The 20075-nt window shown below is 40.8% G+C and overlaps 2 protein-coding genes across 4 annotated transcripts in view; both read right to left on the reverse strand.

Moving 5' to 3' along the window:
• Positions 1-4708, reverse strand: part of rps6ka3b (ribosomal protein S6 kinase, polypeptide 3b) — a 64196-nt gene extending 59488 nt beyond the window's left edge. Inside the window, exon 1 of one of the 3 annotated variants that reach the window (XM_072689394.1) lies at positions 4450-4708. In XM_072689394.1, the coding sequence (XP_072545495.1) occupies positions 4450-4524 (75 nt within the window). In that variant the 5' untranslated portion in view covers positions 4525-4708. The remainder of the gene's footprint in view (positions 1-4449) is intronic. The other 2 variants (XM_072689404.1, XM_072689384.1) reach the window with 2 other exon arrangements.
• Positions 4709-6096: 1388 nt separating this feature from the next.
• On the reverse strand, positions 6097-19697 carry pdha1b (pyruvate dehydrogenase E1 subunit alpha 1b). Its single transcript, XM_072689460.1, has 11 exons — positions 19242-19697; positions 16891-16959; positions 15314-15487; positions 11863-11989; positions 11138-11229; positions 10133-10225; positions 9884-10039; positions 7787-7858; positions 7552-7619; positions 7212-7320; positions 6097-6910 (listed from the first exon to the last, which is right to left on the reverse strand). Exons 1-11 carry the CDS (start codon positions 19296-19298, stop codon positions 6746-6748), a joined length of 1182 nt encoding a protein of 393 aa, XP_072545561.1. The 5' UTR covers positions 19299-19697; the 3' UTR covers positions 6097-6745.
• Between the last annotated feature and the right edge of the window lie 378 nt (positions 19698-20075).

The raw sequence follows: 20075 nt of genomic DNA on the forward strand, positions 1-20075 counted from the left end.
GACGACTCAGTATTAACACACCCTGACCATCGATGCGTTGAGTAAGACTGACCTCAACACAGCTCAGTGAGAAGCTTCTGCAGAAACACTGGACTGGGTGTGAATATCAGCTTATTAGACAAAGTCACTGTTCTTACTGCACACAGCAGAGCACACAGCGGTTAAAGGAATGCGTCAGTGCTCGCAGATCTTCTCTTTATCTGCAGCATCTGCAGCTTATGTAGTCAGTAGCCATAGACGATAGCTTTCCAAAAGAGAAAACACGTTGGCTTGAAGCACATATTTAAAACAGGACTGAATGGGTAGGTGCTGAAGCAGTGACTGAGACTGGACTATTTCTTTAAGAATAATGTGGGAGGTTAAGTGTTTAACAGCTGCTGCTTTAAAGAGCCCATATCTTACACTTTCCATTTAGGGTGTTTATGTTTGGATTATGTAGAAAGAATACAGGGGGTGCATGTGACACCATTGAGTGGCAAATAGACTGATTTGACAGTCTACTAAAATGTGCCTGATCCAGTGCAAATCACTCCTAAGACCATTCACTCGACTATGTGCCTCAGCTATGAGTTTTTATCCTCTGAATGGGTGATAACTGGATGTTCCTGCTGCTGTCCATGGATCATCCATGGTTTTTTAGTCATTACACACATATACATATATACGTATACATATATACACACACAAATTTTACTTTATATATATATATATATATATATATATATATATATACACACTGATACTGTGCTTTACGTCTAACGTATGTAAATGAGCCATGTTCTGACTGGCTGCACTGTATTATGCCTCAAAAAAGCAGCCCATGCTGAAACACTCCTTAGAATTTCAGTGTGAATGGGTGGGGCTAAACTATAGCAGACCTATAGCAGACCTTTTTTTCTTTTTTGACATATTTTCACAAATCTGTCATGTGTTCTTTACAACGTATAAAAATGTCATGATAAACAGACCAATGGAAATGACTCATAACTGACATCTTTTTACATTCACTTCTACTGAAATTTTAGCAGGCTTTTTCCGCCTACTGTTGAACTGTTGCCATTTTACAGATACTAGGTTTTAGTGTGACAGTCACAATATGTTAATTAGTAGTGAGGAAAGTGAGACAAATGTGGTTTTCCACGATATGGTGAGTTTCTTACAGTTTATTGCAGCTGTAGTTTATTGGAAAATCGGAAACATATTACCTTATTACTGCTTTATCATGCTCACACAGCAAGTTTTCTATATGCTGTGTTAATTATGAGGAACTGATAATGATGTCCACTTCAGAAATCAAGCGTATTAAAAAGCAGACCGTCCCCGCCCTCCTTGATGCAGTGACAGCCTCGACTCTTCCCGGAAGGCTTTACACTAGAAGTAGCTTTGAAGATTTGACTGTGCTCGGTCACACGAGCATTAGTGAGGTCAGGTACTGATGTTAACAACCAAACACCCCTCTGACTCCACCAGACGGTGTTGAATGGAGCGCCATCGTTTCAGAGAACACACTTCAACTGTTCCTACTGAATTTTGGAGCATTTTGAAGATACTAGGTTTTTATGTGACAGCCACAATGTGTTTATTAGTAGTGAGGAAAGTGAGAAAATGTGGGTTACCACGATATGGGTCCTCAAACAAGTTTGTGTTTGTAGTTTATTACAGCCTGTTTAGTTCACAAGAACATTGGAAAAAATCCCTCTGAATATTTATAGTACATAAACCCCCCATGTTACACACGACCCCTTAATAAAAAACTATAGGTAGGATAGGTATACTGTAGGATATGGGCCCTTTAATATAAAATTGTAAGCACTTGCAGGTATTTTTACTGTAAGGGCAAATTTACTGAATAAAGGCTTCCTTTACTGCACCAAACTGCTACAGCCCTAGAGATTAACCTGAAATACTAGTAGTACTTCTTTAGCGCAGTCACTGTGAAAGACCAGGCCCTGCCTCGGGCTGAGAGAACTGTGGAAAAGGTGTGCGTTGTCCAGGTTTTACAGTTCACTGTTGCCGAGCACACAGTGAGCGTTTAAGCGCCCATTTAACCGGGCGGAGTCTCAGACAAGTCTCTCTGTCTCTGCTTCACCAGCAGACTGACTGATGACCCTTCTCCATCTGCTGACTGCCTCGGCCACAGCCACTCACTCCGCAAATCACTCCTCTACTGCGCACACAGGCTTCCCACGCAATTCCGTTACTGCTTGCGAAGGACATCTGGTCAATATGAAAATATATTACATTGTACAAAATTAGACATTAGGAATTTATAACAGCCCAACGTTATAATTAGAGCTGAATATTGGCAGATCTCTCACTGAATGATACCCGACACGGCTGCACAATCCAATACCATTTGATGGAATGTGAGACTGAGACTATGAAGTAGAACACCTGGGCTGTATTGTTGTGGACTGCAGAGTAAATAACAGAAGTGGGACAAATTACAGCCACAAATAACTAGGAACTGACTTCCCCAAATAAAAACAACAACAGTGGCCTAAATCCCCTCCACTTTCTTTGTGTGATGAATGTGTAATATCTGCCTTATTACTGCTTTATCATGCTCACACAGCAAGTTTTCTATATGCTGTGTTAATTATGAGGAACTGATAATGATGTCCACTTCAGAAATCAAGCGTATTAAAAAGCAGACGGTCCCCGCCCTCCTTGATGCAGTAACAGCCTCGACTCTTCCCGGAAGGCTTTACACTAGACGTAGCTTTGAAGATTTGACTGTGCTCGGTCACACGAGCATTAGTGAGGTCAGGCACTGATGTTAACAACCAAACACCCCTCTGACTCCACCCGACGGTGTTGAATGGAGCGCCATCGTTTCAGAGAACACACTTCCGTTGTTCCCTATCCCAACGCTGGAGAGCTTTCACACTCCTCTAGCCAATGCTTGGAATTGGCTGGGTGAACTTAGGCTCATATGTGGCTGCACCAGAGATTCTCATTCAACTGCCATTGCTTTCCTGTGGCTGTGTGTATGCAGCTGGGCATGTCAGCAGGGGTTGCACCTTACAGGGAACACCACTGATATTTGAAATGATTAAGATGTAAACAAAGTCCTTTAGAGTGGGTTGATCTGAAATGCTGCAATTTAGGAAATCTTACAGTCAGAACCGTTCACACAGGAACAAGACATCTGGAGCGTTAAATTAAAGGTGGTTATGAATATGATGTTATATAAAGACAATGTGCATGTTCTGACCTTTAATGGTCAATGGATACATGCAGGACTTTGTAAGATATGAACACGTAGGCTTTTCAGATGTACCATTATTTTAGCATTACCAATATTACATATAAAAAAATCACAATATTTAAAGACACTCTCATGATACAGGATATTTATCGCAATATTTTGACATGCAGACATAATGCACCGGCCTTAACAAATTATACACACACCATATTTAATTAGACATGCCTAATGAATTGCTCTCTGGTCAGTGTTTATTAGGCACTGACAATACCATGAGAGGTTTGGGTTAGAAAAGTGGGCCTGGGCTTGAGCAAGGCACCTTACCCCCAATAGCTTCATGGGTGCTGAGCTGGCTGCTAGTGCGAGTGCCGACTATTACGGTTGGGTAAAATGACGAAAGAGGTGGAGGTTGACCTGATCTGAATCTAATCCACAACGCACGCGCTCAGAATATCACAATAACAGAACTGATCACACACTGCCCACCTCCACCCACCACTATAAGCTACTATCTGAGTCAGTAAGTCTCTCTACAATGAACCAATTCACACCAAACCACTCTGGATGACTGCTGACATCTCAATTGCCGCCATGTCTGACACTGCCTTTCAGAAGGGGCTGGACTCTATAATTATAAGGGGTGTGCAGATATGTAACGTATACATATGTGTCCATTTACTTTCAGTGCTGTGGAGGTGACCGTGACAGGGCGTAATGACTAAGTGCCACTGAGGGATGATCACACACTGAAGGTAGGAGCATGAATCAGACAGTCTGACTCTGTGATTCATTGATGCCATGACGTTAAACCTCACACTCAGGGCAACTCAGCTGAAGTAAGGAGAGTGAAGCAGAGCATGCTAGAGCTCAATGCTGACCGAAACTTCCACTTGCACTTGGACTTCTGGTCAGTGGGGCTAATCAGTAGATGTCATGTATAAGACGAAGTTACCTAACTGTGGCAGCAGCATGGTTTTCCCGGGTCAGGTAAGGATAATCACAAGGAAGATGAACGCTAACGCCTAATTCAGCCATTTAGCACCATTTCTTTTCCAGCTCCGAGCACTTACATCAGAGACACAGAAATATCTTGGACGCTCGCCTCGCAGCCAGCCAGCCAGCCCGTCAGCCAGCCAGCCAGCCAGCTCTCAGCACTAAGCATAGAAACGGGCATATCTAATAAAAGTAACACGTCAAATAAAGCCGACAGCTCCTGGAAAGTGGAGCCTGGAACTTACTTCTTTACTCACCTCGCTCGCTGCGCTCCCAATGGCCATCTTCCGCCAAGGGTCAGCTAGTTGCGCCAGGGGCATCTTCACTGCTGGAAGTTACACAGAAAGCTGAGGCAGAGGAAAATGCACAACTCTTTCTCAGCAAACCTGGAGACCGCCGCACGATTTCATGTGACCGGAGGGCAAATGAAACTCGCTGAGCAGCGCGCAAAAGCTTCAAATGTAGCCGAGCAGCTAACGTCGGGAGAGCACAACGGTTAAGAAGTGACCACCACCTCTCTCCACTCAGCCCTCCACCTCCCTCCCTCTCTGCTCTTCTCTCCTCTCTGCTCAACCCCGTACGCGCTCTCATTTCCGCTTGCACGCTTTCGGAGCCTCCCCATTGGCTCGGCCGCCCGTCACTCAGAGATATCCTCCCGCTGCGTCACAATCCGAGGGCGGGGCAGAGGGTCGAGGCGCGCAGCCTATAGGCAGATGAGTCACCCTCTCGCAGGTGAGAGAGGACCGGTTCTTCATGAAGTGTCATTTGGTTCTCAACTCGATCAGCAGCTGGGAAGGCGGCCAGGCAGCCCTGTCTGCTTCCCTCTTATGTAATTATATAGTAATTCACAATCGGCAATAAATTTGCCTCAATTGCAGGGCAATAGTGGTGTCCGTGCTCATGAATGATCTCCTGCGACGCCTACAGGCTCCACACTGAACTTCAGCACCATCTTCTAGTCAGCGAGTGACAGACGGACAGGCCTAGCTAGGGTTTAGATTCACAGGGTTTAAGATCTAAGCCTGCTGAGGGATTATTCAGTGTGTTGCTCGCCCTAGCATTTAACAATGATCATTGTGCTGCATGGTGTTTGGGGGCCTCCGTTGAGCTCTTTCCCTGCTCAAACACAGCTACTAAGGCCGGAAATGAACAGACATGAGTTGAAACACCAAATCACCAAACAATAATATACATATACCTACATATAATAATGTCTATTGCACTAAAATTGATGACCTCTGGCACAGGCAGAGCTATTTGTTCTGTAGGTCAGACACCATATGTTACTATTGGATTGGATGTGTATATAACAGTGTGTAAGGGGCCTTTTATGAACTAACTAAAGGTGTCATGAGAACCCATTTTCTTTATATAGAAAATATATACATTTCTTTAAAAACAATTAAGTCTTAAACCAAACTATGTTTAATTCAAGCATTTCTCTTACGACAAGCGTCCAAAAGTAGGCTATTATGCTCAAACACCTACTACCCCACAGGAGGAAATACACAGCCCACACAATTACATCGCAGTGTGAGTGTGTGTTGCTTCAGAATTGGTTTGATTTAGATTTAGATTGGGCCTGTCCTTTTTTTCCTCCTGATTTTTTTATCCAGTGTCCTCTCCTGGTATTGGACTGCAGTTGAAGGACGGTCTGTATGCACCTTGTGGTCCATGATTAGGACCCCTAAAAGTCTTAATTATGTCTCAATATATGTATTTTCACTAGTAAGTAAACATAAAATACAAGTTTTTCCACTGTCAGCTTGATACTGATACCCATCGGTGTTAATATGCCATCTCTAGACACTACAGACTAATCATTATACATCCTGCATAATTTAGGTTAAGGACACTGTCGTTAACACAGGAAAAACACACATCAGAGTAGCTCATTTTAGCAAAGTTTATTAGGTTAACCCCTGGGTTCATCAACTTACAACTTATTGCATTTACTAAACTAACGTATGTCTGAAGTGCAATGTGTGCCAAGCTCTGCCAATACCAACAAGAGGTTTCTTTATTGCTGTTTTCAATGTTTCATAAAACAACAGAATTTGGTCATATGTCTCCAAATTGATGTACTCATCACTTTACACGATGATATACACACTCTGGTATAAAGTTTTACTCTTACAAAATCCAGAATTCACACTTAGTAAGACCAAAATATGACTTAATTTCCCAAAAGACAACTTGTAAACCAGAGACGGTATCCACATAGACATATTCTTTATATTCTAGACATCAGGGTTCTAAAACAAATCAAACAAATCATGTAGAGGCAGAGCAACTGTCCTCACAGTACTACAACAGTCTTAAATTCCTATTTAAAATGCCAATCACTGATGATCACAAAGCAAGAAAAGAAATAACAATTGAGGGCTTTCAGGAATGTATAATACTTGGCTCAATGTAACAAAACACACCTCTGGAATTTGTGCGTTTGCAGTTAGAGCACTCTGGATATCAGCGCTCAGGGATAAGACTGCTTGGCTGGCTCTAAGGTGCTTGTGAGGGGGCGAGATCAGGTGGTGATTTTTAGCTGACAGATTTAAGCTTGGACCAGGGGTTGGTGCCACGCACCTCAATGGGTGGCTCATTATAGAAGATGTGGTTGCAGAGGTCTTCCAGTGGGGGCTCGGGGTCAGACGTGGCAAACTGAGCCGCCTCCTCAATCTCCTTACGGATCTCCACATCCATTTCCTATTTTGAGGAGGGAAAAAAATATATACGAGTGACGTGAGAATGAGTAAATAAGTGATGTGTGAAGGTCTTACAATGGTTCTTTGAGCGATGCCATAGAGATGTGTGAGTGCAAATAACCTTTACATCGCTAAAGAATCTTTACACACAGTGAAAGGTTAAGTGTAAGCCTTCAAACATCTCTATTATGGTAACGTTATTATGGAAAAGCGGTTCTTCTATGGAATCACTCAAAGAACCATTTGAAGCACCTTTGATATTAAGAGTGCAGCAGGAGGATTGCTGATCTATGTGGACACACCTTGATTTCCTCTAAACTGGCCATATTGTTGCTGATCATTCGATCCTTCAGCAGTGAGATTGGATCACTCTTACTGCGGACCTCCTGGATCTCCTCACGTGTTCGGTAGCTAAAGGACAAAAGTACAGATTAGAAGAAGAACACAATGAAGAACCAGTGCCGTCTACAGTGCTAAAAGCTACAGCTACTGAAAGCTGGGAAAAATCACAACGCATGAAGAGAGAGGTGTGTTCAGGGAGGCCGGGTTTGAGCTCATTAAAAAAACAGCACTTGTGGACGTGTCATGGGAAGAAGGGAGGGGAGCGACTGCCGCTGGGGAAAGGTCAAAAGCTAACCTCACCTGACCCCTGGGTCACTCATGCTGTGTCCATGGTAACGATAGGTCTGGAGCTCCATAAGAATGGGACCCTGGAGCGGACGGGTCAGAAGTGGGTCAACAAAGAGCCCAAGAGTTACATTTGTTCCCCGAACAGGTCAGCAAGTGTTACCACGCAGTGCTGCAGTCTAAAGCTCAACATTTCTAGTGATGTAGAGGCCAGCAGGAGGTATCTGCACTGAACTCTGGCTAAACTTACCTTTCCTGATCTGCAATAATCTGCTGCAAACTTGGTAGCTTCTCTCACACAAAGCACGTCCATGCCATCCACCTGGGGGAACGAGCATGGTTAAAGGATTAAGGATCACTTACTGTCCACTGTAATAATGCACCTACCCTGTTGGTGTACAGGTAGAGGTTGAGGACCACCACCCAAATAATATCTGGTCTTATGGTGGTCCCCTTCGATTGATGAACAGAGTAGACGGAGGCTAATTCATTGTGCAGACACAGATAGAACAAGGAACAAAGCGCACTTTTACAGTCATATGCAAAAGTTTGGACACCCTGGTCCAATTACATGTTCTGTTGATTTACAAAGAAGTTACAGATATTCTAGAGAGAACACACTTATGTACATTTTAATGAACATTTACTGTCCATTTTCTTTTATTTATATATTTACGTATTTATGTCATCAGTACAATTCAACTGTTGTCAAAGAATTTAGGCAAATGTTTATTTACTTTACTTGTTTAGTTTCTAGCACTCTGCTAAGCTGCTAACAGTGACCAGACTCACTATTATTTCTTTCTTAACACAGCTGGTCTAGTCAGGATGCTTTGTAACCGGCTGTAGTTCAGTCAGCATCGCACCTTTGATTTCTAGAACCCAGAGACAGATTAAACTTTGGTCTGCAACAAAACCAGACTGAATGTTATTACCATTGTAATTGAAATGTAGTGGATTTTAGCTGATCTAGTTTTGAGTAATGAGTGCAGTGCATGTTCCTTTTAGCTCATGTAAAAAAATATATTGGCTTAAAACAAACAATCAAACAAAACTAAATTAATTTCTAATTACTAATGTACTACTACTAATGATATTCATCACCTGATGTATCACCTGAAGTAAAATTTTGGAATACAAGGCCAGCCTTCACATCTTGCCAACCATTAGATAAGAGGCATCTGAGCTGAGGCTTAGTCTGCTTGCAGGAGCCTAATGTGCATAAATAAACGGAACACATCACTCCATGGAGAAGTGAGAGTGAGAGAGCGGGAGTCTTATTATCCAATTCCCTTATAAAAGAGGCCAATTACGCTCCAGCCACAAACACAGCTGAGAATCAACTTTCAAAATCCCCCAGGCATGCCGCCGGCTGCACCATTAAGCTTATTTTAGGCCTGACCATGCGTTATGCAATCACTACGTACAGGCCAAAATAACACAGTACACTGATAATTAGGGATGTCCCAGTCTGATCCAGTGGATCGGATATCACCCATTTTAAGCCTGGACCAGTTTTGTTTTTACCGTTGGAGCAGGGTGTTCTTTGGCGTCCTCTACGCACCACTAACAAACATTATTCACAGTGAGGAGGCTTCTCAAAATAGAAGAAAACTATTTGATTCTGCAGTGTGTAGCTGTTTTAGAGAGGAACATGAAAACAGTAATATCTGACTGCGCTTGAGACACTTTTTCGAACTTTGCCATAAAAAAAAAAACACCTATGTAATGATGTCCTGTCGAAAGCTGTAGTCGCCCAGGTTTAGCGATTAAATGTTGTGATTGACACCTGTAATCGTAAATTCTGTATTGTTGGTCTCCCTGACGTCCCTGTTAGCTACTATAAAGACATTCTCTTTATTTCATCATCGGAACTGATAATAGATTACAAGCTCTTTCCATTTGGAGCGGCTGCAGTCTTTTCTGGACCTGCTCTCTGTAAGAGGTAGCATTCCTTTTTGAAACACTCTGGTCGCCTCCTCCTGCCCCGCCCAGGCTCCAGCTCTCTGCTGTGCTGGCTGGGTTTGCTTTGCTGCTTCTCTAACTGCACACTTCTGTGCTTCACGATTGCACTTATAGTGAAGCACCATTTATTTATGTAGTACTTAGTTAGAAGTGTGGTTTTGGATGCAGTCGTTTTCAATGCAGTTTTCACTACATTTCTGGTATCAGTTTGGTCAACATTCGTTAAATATTAATGACAATTTCCATTGCTAGTGGCTAAGTGAGTAAGAATCTAATAAGTAAGAATTTAATATTGCATTCGATATCAGAATAATACGAAAAAATAAAAGTGAATGGTAAATGCCAGCAATAACTGTGACTTCGAACTGCATTTGAATGTTACCCTCAGTCCTGGAATGAAGTCTCCCCTCTTGTAGTAGTCGGTGCTGGCCGAGGCCCGCTCCACTGAGGTTCCCATACCGTACTTATTGTTTTCACAGATGAAGATGCAGGGCAGTTTCCACAGTGACGCCATGTTGAAAGACTCAAATATCTGACCCTAGTAAAAACACAAAGCAAGATATGTCATGCACAGAAATGTGTCATGCACCTTGTACTACTACAGATGTCACTTTCACAAAGAGCTTCTGACCTGGTTAGCAGCTCCATCTCCGTAGAGTGTGACACACACTTCATTATTGCCCTTGTACTGGCAAGCAAGAGCCACTCCAGCACCAAGGGGAACCTTTAAGATGACAGTAAACATCGCAACACTGCAATTACAAATGCTTACTGAAAGGGCAGTTCTGACTCCCACAGTCAGATTAAGCTTAAGACTAGACTAATAGTACTTTTTAAATGTGGAACACCACTTACATTGCAGTTTAACCTTAGGTCTTGTCCACAAGTATCAGAAAATCTTTTGAAAAATGCCTTTTTTTATCTATCTATTCAAGAAACAGCAGCCAGTCAATGTTTGCGGTTCAAATTCCTCAGAAAAAAGGGCAATGCCAAAAATAGACCTAAATACAATTACAAGCACAATTTCTTCCCTTAAAATGTGTTTTGTATAAATGTCAGGCCTCCTTATATTTCATATTTCACACAGACATCATTGTTTTATTTTATTTGTATTTTTTTATTGAAGCGCAACCTGGTACGTGTAATAAACCTTAAACCCAGACGTTCGTCAGCAACAACTGTGCTCATGTTAACACCATAATGTCAGTGTTTCCAAAAAGCTGTTCTGACCATCCTCATGAACACACTCATGAAAACACAAATCTCTATTTTCAGTCAACCAAAATATCATGATTATATGGACGGGAGGCCAAAACACAGAGAAAGTAAAAAAAAAATCTGGTTACATGTGGACGGAGCCTTAATCTCTGTCCATCAATCCAGTCCTTTGTGTTATATGCTATCCTCATGCTGAAGATTAGGTTTGTGGTCAGAGGTGCTGTGACATTACATAAGGCAAGTCATTTAATACCAGTTTAGGGATGCAATTTTCTTCATGATTTTGACACAGATAAATCCACAGGACGTTCTGCCTGATAGTATCAGTCAATCCACATGCCAGTTGGAGCCACTGTAACTTTCTGAATGTAGTATAGCGGCTATAAACCTCGACAAGCAATAAATAAGCAAATCTCACCTGGGCTCCCACGATTCCATTTCCACCATAGAAGTGTTTTGCATACATGTGCATAGAGCCCCCTTTGCCTTTCGCCACTCCACCCCTTCGGCCTGAGGAAGGTTATAAAAAAAAAAAAAGTGATGTAGTCATGGACTAAAATGCACTTTAACTATAAATTCCTCAATCGAAATTCTTTTCATTCTGAGAATGGCATAATCTATGCCTGGAAAAAGCAGGCTCTTGAAAAGCTTCACTAAATCCTTTTCCTTTTAAATCATTTAACCTTGCCTTCAAATGCATATCTATTTTGATGATTTCAACAACATCATTTGTTGATATGAGCGTTACCTGTATTGCCATTTCTATTAAAAAAAGACTTCTAAGAAAAGGTGTTAAACAGTGCTACGGAGGTCAAGCTTACAAGTTAAGCAAATTCTAGTTTAATTAAAAATGGATAAATGTTTTTTACATTTTTTGAATCGGTATGCTGTGTGACGCTTGATTGCCTCTGTGTGTATAATGCTAACATCCCACATTTGGGCTACCCATCAGAACTGAAAATCAGATTTAAATATTACTATTACTGAGAAATGCTATTTCCTAATTTGTGTACATAAAAAATATAATATTTTCAGTATTTGTGACACAGCTAACACTCTCAGGAAGGGTAGGATGGGTAATAGAAGGAAACACTGTTCCTAAGCCATCTCTCTTCCCACAGTCTCAAATAAAAGGAGACAAACCTGTGAGCTCCGCCAAGATTTCCTTAACAGACACGCCTCGAGTGTAGGTGTACCCATGAGCTCGATACGCTGTGATCAGGTGGTCGGTGGGGTTAATGCCTGCTTCGATGCCCATGGCGCAAGCTTCCTGAGAGAAAACGCAAAGACAATGATCAGTGTGACAAGCTTGTGAATGTGTATGATTGTGAAAGTTTCATCACACCTCAACTCAAACTCAAAATACACACAAAATTCCATCAGTAAACTGTTACAGGTACAGAATGAAGGCATTTATTTAATGTGGTGATTCAGGTTCTACATTTTTTTTTTATATTTTATTTGGTCCAACATTTTAAAATTGAAATATTTTCAAATATAAGAAAAACAAATTGCTCATTTGTTAGGTAAACACATTTGTTCAGAACATTCCCCATCTCAATGCTCACTTGTGTAAAACTAGAAAGCATGACAGCCTGCAGTAAACACAAAACTTAGTAGCTTACTAAAACCTTGATCTTTGTTTTTAGGGTCATAAAATGCTTGATTTTCCAATACTTTCTATTCTTACTGATGAAACAGTCCCATTTTTCACCCCAATACAAACTACTGCCTTGCTTTGAGTATAGTGTAGCAGACCAATAGAGTGAGCTTCACAGCCCATATATGGTCCTCAGCCGAGCAGTTGAGAAACTTTGAATTTGACGTAGTTAATATTATTTTAACCACTTGTTTGTAAATCATCTTTTAGGTATATAAACATTTATATAGACATTTACTATATAGACATTTATTATTATTATTATTATTATTATTCATTTCATTTAAAACCACTTAAAACGACCATTAGAAGCACACTCTAGAAGCTCTGTCTGTCGGTCCGGTATTGGTCAGGATGTTCAAGGTGCAAAATTAACAAACCTGTAGTGGATGTGGTTTAGATCATACATCCCTTGTGTCATCATGTCCTACATTCAGTTCATGCCTTTCAGAATCACTTACTTATTTCCAATTTTATGTCACAAATCAATACACATTTGACCCGATTTCTGACTGATTTGTGCATCACTTTTATACACTACTAACACATTGATGCCACCTACTGGATATATTAAACATATGTAAACTCAAGTTAGGTCGTTCTTAAGAACAAGTATATGAGCAATGAGTTTACAAGTTCTCAAATACCAACAAATCTACAAGGGGTGGATGTCTCTAATATCTAATACAGTAAAATGGCTCTGTTGATCTACAACGATGTGGGGAACACTCTATCCCCATGTTTTTCACTGGGTAAAACGTGTATTTGTTTTACAGGCAGCAGTACAGTGTGACTTTACCCATTTTTAAACCAACACTGGACAGTATGATTAAAGAGATAAGAGCAGACTAATAAATGCATATTAGAGAAAGATAAGAATTTAGAACGTTCATGACACTATAAAATAGTCATTTCACATCAGTAGTTGACAAAAAACTAAAATATCGGTTCAGTGTGTGTACCACTATACACACATTTAACATGAGAGATTTTACTGCAGCATTTTAAAGTAACCGCCAGTCAAACCACAGGGGAGGTTTGTCAGGTTGTATTAGAGGATTAGGATATTAAACACATAATAAAATAGAAAGTTGTAGGAAATAAAAACTAAATACAGATGGTCACAATACAAGTATAGTCTATGTATAAACTGATTAAATTCAGTATTAATTTGCAGCATCTTTCCCCTAAATTGTGTAGCTGTATTATTTACGAAAACCCAAAGATCAGCTAAAACTTAGCATTAAGATGACCTAATTAAGGACATCCCTGATTCACAGAATCATATAACCAGCATTACTGATACAGTGAGTCCAAGAAGTATTTGATCCCTTGCTGATTTTCTTCGTTGGCCCACTAATAAAGACATGATCATTCTATACTTTTAATGGTAGATGTATTCTTACATGGAGAGACAGAATATTAAAAAGAAAATCCAGAAAATAAATCTAAGGAATATATATTAATTGATTTGTATTTCATGGAGTGAAATAAGTATTTGATCCCTTAGTATTCATTAGCAGTTCTGGCTTTTACAGACCAGTTAGACACTCCCAATCAACTTGTTACCTGACCTGAAGCCACCTGTTCTCACTAATCACTTGTGTGAAAAACACCTGTCCACAGAATCAGACAGATCACACAGATTTCAAGTCTCCAACATGGGTAAAACCAAAGAGCTGTCACAGGACCTCAGAGTCAGAATTGTTGACCTTCACAAAGCTGGAATGGGCTACAAAAAGATTAGTAAGGTGTTGGATGTGAAAGTAACAACTATTGGTGCAATTATCAGAAAGTTTAAAGAGTATAACATGACAATCAACAGACCTCGGCCCGGTGCTCCAAAGAAGATTTCGCCTCGTGGGGTGGCAATGATGCTGAGAACAGTCAGAAATCGTCCTGCAACCACTCGGCAGGAGTTAGCAAATGACCTGAAGGCAGCTGGGACCACAGTTTGCAAGGAAACAATTGGCAACACTTTGCGCAACAATGGATTCACATCCTGCAGTGCCCGAAAGGTACCCCTGCTGAAGAGAGCACATGTGGAGGCGCGCCTCAAGTATGCCAATGATCATTTGAAAGATGAACCAAGTTATTGGGAGAAGGTTTTGTGGTCAGACGAGACCAAAATTGAACTTTTTGGCCTCAACTCCACCCGCCATGTGTGGAGGAAGAAAAATGCTGCCTATGACCCCAAGAACACTGTGCCCACCGTCAAGCATGGAGGTGGAAGCATAATGTTTTGGGGGTGTTTCTCTGCCAAGGGTACAGGGCTACTTCACCGCATCACTGGGAAGATGGATGGAGCCATGTACCGCACAATCCTGAGGGACAACCTCCTCCCCTCTGCCAGGGATCTGAAAATGGGCCGTGGTTGGGTCTTCCAACATGATAACGACCCTAAACATACAGCAAAGGCAAAAAAGGATTGGCTCAAGAAAAATCACATTAAGGTCATGGAGTGGCCCAGCCAGTCGCCAGACCTCAATCCGATCGAAAATCTATGGAGGGAGCTGAAGGTCAGAGTTGCCAAGCGACAGCCCACCAACCTTCATGATTTAGAGAGGATCTGCAAAGAAGAGTGGGCCAAAATTCCCCCTGGTGTGTGTGCTAAACTTGTGGTTAACTACAACAAACGTCTCACCGCTGTGCTTGCAAACAAAGGCTTTGCCACTAAGTATTGAGTGTGTTTGGCAAGAGGGATCAAATACTTATTTTCCTCATTGAAATACAAATTAATTAAAATATATTCTTTAAAATTATATTCTGGATTTTTGTCTTGATATTCTGTCTCTCCATGTTAGAATATATCTACCATTAAAAGTGCAGAAGGATAGTGTCTTTATTAGTGGGCAAACAAAGAAAATCAGCAAGGGATCAAATACTTCTTGGACTCACTGTATATCACTAGTGGCATAAACTACAGGTTCCAACCTGTCCATCATAGAGGTGACAAAAGCCTCGGATGATCTTCTGTTTGTACAGCTGGTCTGCTTTCAGCTCCATGCGCCTCATGGTCTGCATGACGCGGTAGTACTTCAGCCCCTGCTCTCTTGTGAGTAAAGCCTCGGAGGGTGGGCCTTGGTCCAGGCGGTGCAGCTCACATTTCTTGAAGGAATGAATGCACAGCAAAACATTACAAAAAATATAAAACGGATTCAGATCAAAGTTCCTTCCAACATTACTTTTAATTTCCTCCAGTACCAGCACATAGTACTTTTCCCACCTCTCACTATCCCCTGACAATAAACAGGCTGTTTTTGTTACTGTGCATATACATACAGGTGTGATACATAAATGAGTGCTGATTGGCTGCCCTGCACTGTTCCTCATCCAAAAAAGCTGTGCAATGAAAGCACTCCTTATAACCTAGAGATTAGTGAGTAGAGCTAAACTGCAGTAGACTGAAAGGGTGGCTATATGTCAATGTCTTGGGTTCTGTGATATCAAAAAAATGGGACACGTGTGTTATTACTGTTTTATTAATGAGAAGTGTCAACTATTAACACTATTTTTGATTTAACACACTGAGCTCTCAGTTACTACTATGCGACATAGTGGTGAGACAACACCACATGAAATAGGATCACTATTGGACCTTTAATATGCATTTCAGCTCATAATTCCCTTATTGCCAACGATTGACCCTTTTTTCATATTTCTAGGTTTTCATTTCCGTTGGTTTCTGTTCACAGGTAATTTCGTTTCCAGTCGAACCAAAACAAAAGGCACAGTCCAGCTTTAAGGACGAGTGTTCCTCAATCCAAAACAGCCAGGATAAGGAGGGAAAACGTCAATGACAAACTGAACATATCTTTAGCATCTGACCATGACCACACACGACCACCCCTGGCAAATGAATTCGTTCATAAGTATTACAACCTAGGATTGAATAAGATGCTTGCTTTCATTATGGTGTATAGAGCTACACTGAGCCATCCTAATATTATCTAAATGGGGAAAAAATGGGAAAGGTGCTCCAGACAACAGGTAAAGCGTCTTACTGCCATGTTTTAAAACATCACACAGCCTAACGGATGTGATTTCCTCTTAACAGCATCGGGGTGTGAAAATTGGTTCATTTGTGATGGAATACAATACTGTGTTGCATTTCATAACTCAATACTTTAGACATGAATACACTTGAGAACATAAAGTTTTCTTCGAAGGGTGTCAAAATGCATTAATACACAGTGATATTTCAACATGAAAAAAGGTGCAGTCATAGAGAGCAGACACTGTATGAATTAGACATCTAATGCACTAATGAACAATCAGAGCCAGTCAAGTCAAGCGCTGCCCTCCTCCTGCCTCCCAGCTCATTCGAAGATTTACGAATAAATACGATCATCCTTTTTCTTCATTCGAATTTTACATTTTCCAGGATTTTCTGAGACAAGTGTTTTTCACATAACATTACATTTTGTCCACAATCCAGGAAAACGCTGAACACAAGTGAAAAAGAATACAGGATATACTGAGACACACATAATAAACGTCTGCATCCTTACCTTGATTTCAAAGCTGGCCTGGGGAGTGAAGTCTGCATAAGAGCGGGTTGAGACCACCAGTCTTGAACCCTGAGAAAAAAAAATGACTTTAGCAGGAGTGGGAAATATAAACTGAATAAATAATAAATGCCATTGGATGTTACCATTAATTATGGTATGCGAGGTAATCATTATTCAGTTACAGTTGAAACAGTTGAAAGACATAGCTTATTAAAAAAAAAAGACTCAATGGCCTGAATGTGAACAATGAGTATAAACAGAGAAAGAACAACTGCCCAGGAAGGTTAAATACGGGAAGTTTGCCTAAATGTGCACAATCAAATGGTGGCATCAGTACCTAGTTATTATACTTGTGCTGAGGCTCTGCATTCAGAACATGTATGAAGTCAATTCCTAAATCTATGGCTCAACCTGCAGATCTCTTTCTCAACTACACCTGGAAGAGGGTGCAGAAACCCGCATCATCACGATCTATAGATTGCTCTGGTACTAACTGATGGTAGGGGAGGCTGAGATGGCGTTGCTGGATCATGTGGAGAGGTTAAGTCAGCAAACTCAGACATGGCCGCCAGCAGCTGAAGAACAGCTCTGTGTGTGGACGACTGGGGAGAGAAGAGCCAGTCGATGAGGCCAGTGTAGAACCTGCCTAATTATTACATACACCTAGTACACCTCAATATGTAAATCCTTACAGTGTGAGAGCAGGAGAACAGTAGCTTCCACACCGTAACAGTGCAACAGTCCACTTTCTCTACAGGCTATTTGACCTACACAGGTTCTTCTAGGACACAGCCACAACAAGACAAGCCCGACATGCAGCATATACTATAAAACAGCCATTTCACCAGGTCAGTTATAGAGGGTAGAACTAAGGCTGGATGACAACAACAACAACAAGTCAGATAAATACAGTAGAAAGCCTGAAAAGTCTGACCTCAGCTGGAGAGGGAACATCATCTCAAAAAGAGTGGGAGGACACGAGTTTATACCAAATGATGCCAAAGCTATAAGCACAATACTGCGCCGAAGCACTACAGCCTCACTGACATCTTACCTCTGACACTGTTTGGGCAGCCTATAGAAAACCACAGAAAGAAAGCAAAACATTGAGAAGACTTGAGAGGGATGGGTCGATTTGCAACATCTACCTTCCAACTTCCTCCTGGCTTTCATGCCTACAACGGATTTAACCAGACCTAATCATTTATTCAATAAAATTCATTGTCGAAAGCCAATGTCAAAGATCTGAGTATACGAACAGCTATCCAGTGCGAGCAATGTGATACAGTATGTTATGGTTACTGTGATGAATTATGTCACTATACTCTTTTCTGAGTATATCATAGGTATCATCGGTATGGTGACATGCTCTAGATCTAAAAATATTTTATTTATTTAAAAATCCAGTAAATTAAGACTCATTTTAGTCTTTGTAATGAAATTACTCCTCCAGCATATTAAAACCAAAAAGTATAAGTATTAACAGTTTTTGACACATGGTTACTACATGTACTATTCAGAACATGGTACCAGTAGCAAACTTACTCAGATGTACATCTGACCGTAGACCCCCCCCCCCAAAAAAGTAAATAAATAAATAAATAAAAATGAGAGCAAAACCAGGAGCAAATAGCATGCAGACTCATTAAAGCCAATGCTAGCTTTAAAGAAAGCATTATTTAAAAAGGTGGCTAAGACAGTATATAAGCCATGTATTTTTAATAAAAAGAGATTGCCTATATGTGTGACTCCTGTGTTAAAATTTCACTCATGTTTCCAAGACATTTCCAATTCTTTAAATTCCAGTTTTCCCAGATTTTCCAGGACACATGGAAGCCCTGCCTGATGGCATCTATGTCATCAATGTGTTCAGAAAAGGGTAGATAGCTATCGTCTATCGTGATGACAATAAAAGGCTGTAATGCCCACCCCGCCTACAGGTGCACATAAATAATATCATAACCGCGTCCAAAACATCACCCAAACTGAATATTAATGTGGGGGAATATGCTAGGGGACTGGTCACTGCTTCTCTGCGACAGCAGCATCTGCTGGACAGCTCTGTATATCGAGATATCAACCATCTGTCAGAGCTTTCTCCACACTATGCTGAGATATCAGCTAGCTAGCGCCATGTAGGCTAGCGTGCTTTGTGGCTATTAGCTAGCAGCGTAGTACAAGCCAAGGTCAATAGGAATTTAGCTAGCCAGGCAGCTTAGCATCACTGGCTAACGTTAGCTGGCGAGCTAGCTGAACGGTTTCTGCATCCGTAAAAACGGTCAGGCTTACAGAAGCGCGCGCGCACGTCCAGACAGACAGACAGACAGACAGACAGACAACGACATACGTACATTTTTGCTGGCAGCGCCTCTGAGCACGTTTGAAATGAAAGTGAGCATGTTTTGCATGCTACAGGGCGGATGGTCAGAAGGGCCGGTTAGTGCAGACCTTCAGCACCTTCTGTTTCTGTGCTGAAATGGTGACCAGGCGGTGCACAGCGCCCAGGGTTGCCAGGTCCGGCAAAACGATCTCCAGCCCGAAGAGTGCTTAAAAGCCGGGGAGCTTAAAATAAAATTAAAGGCATTTTATTTAATCTAATTGCGCGTTTTTTTTTTTTAAATACTCAAATAATCTAAATAAAGGGTTCAGGTGCTGGATTAGTTACACTGCAGACCTACACTAAAGTTTTTTTTAATATATAGCTATATATACTTTTACAGAATATTTTTTTACATGTATTTATTCAACAAATAACCTCCTTGTATCTTTAATATAATATTTTTGTATCTTTAGTTATACAAAAGAGCTCTTAATAAACAAAGTAGCTACATAGTTATATGTGCCTACTCTTGCTACTGCAATGAAAAGTAGGAACCTCTGCTTTAAAGCAATTTATTAATACGATAATGGCGCATAAAAATGGTTGATAAGAGTTGTACTGGATGTTCCGGACACTTGATAAATATTTAGATTGTAAACATACATTATTTTACTGTGTAATTGACTTTTATTGCAGCTGTGACTGCAATATCTTTAACCTCAGTGGGCGGAGCTAAGCTGCTATATATATATATATATATATATATATATATATATATATATATATATATATATATATATATATATATATTGGTTGTTGTTTTTTTGGCATCACAAAAACAATTCATTCAACACTAGCTAGCTGC

This window comes from Salminus brasiliensis, chromosome 1 (assembly GCF_030463535.1).
Source record: "Salminus brasiliensis chromosome 1, fSalBra1.hap2, whole genome shotgun sequence".
Taxonomy (NCBI): domain Eukaryota; kingdom Metazoa; phylum Chordata; class Actinopteri; order Characiformes; family Bryconidae; genus Salminus; species Salminus brasiliensis.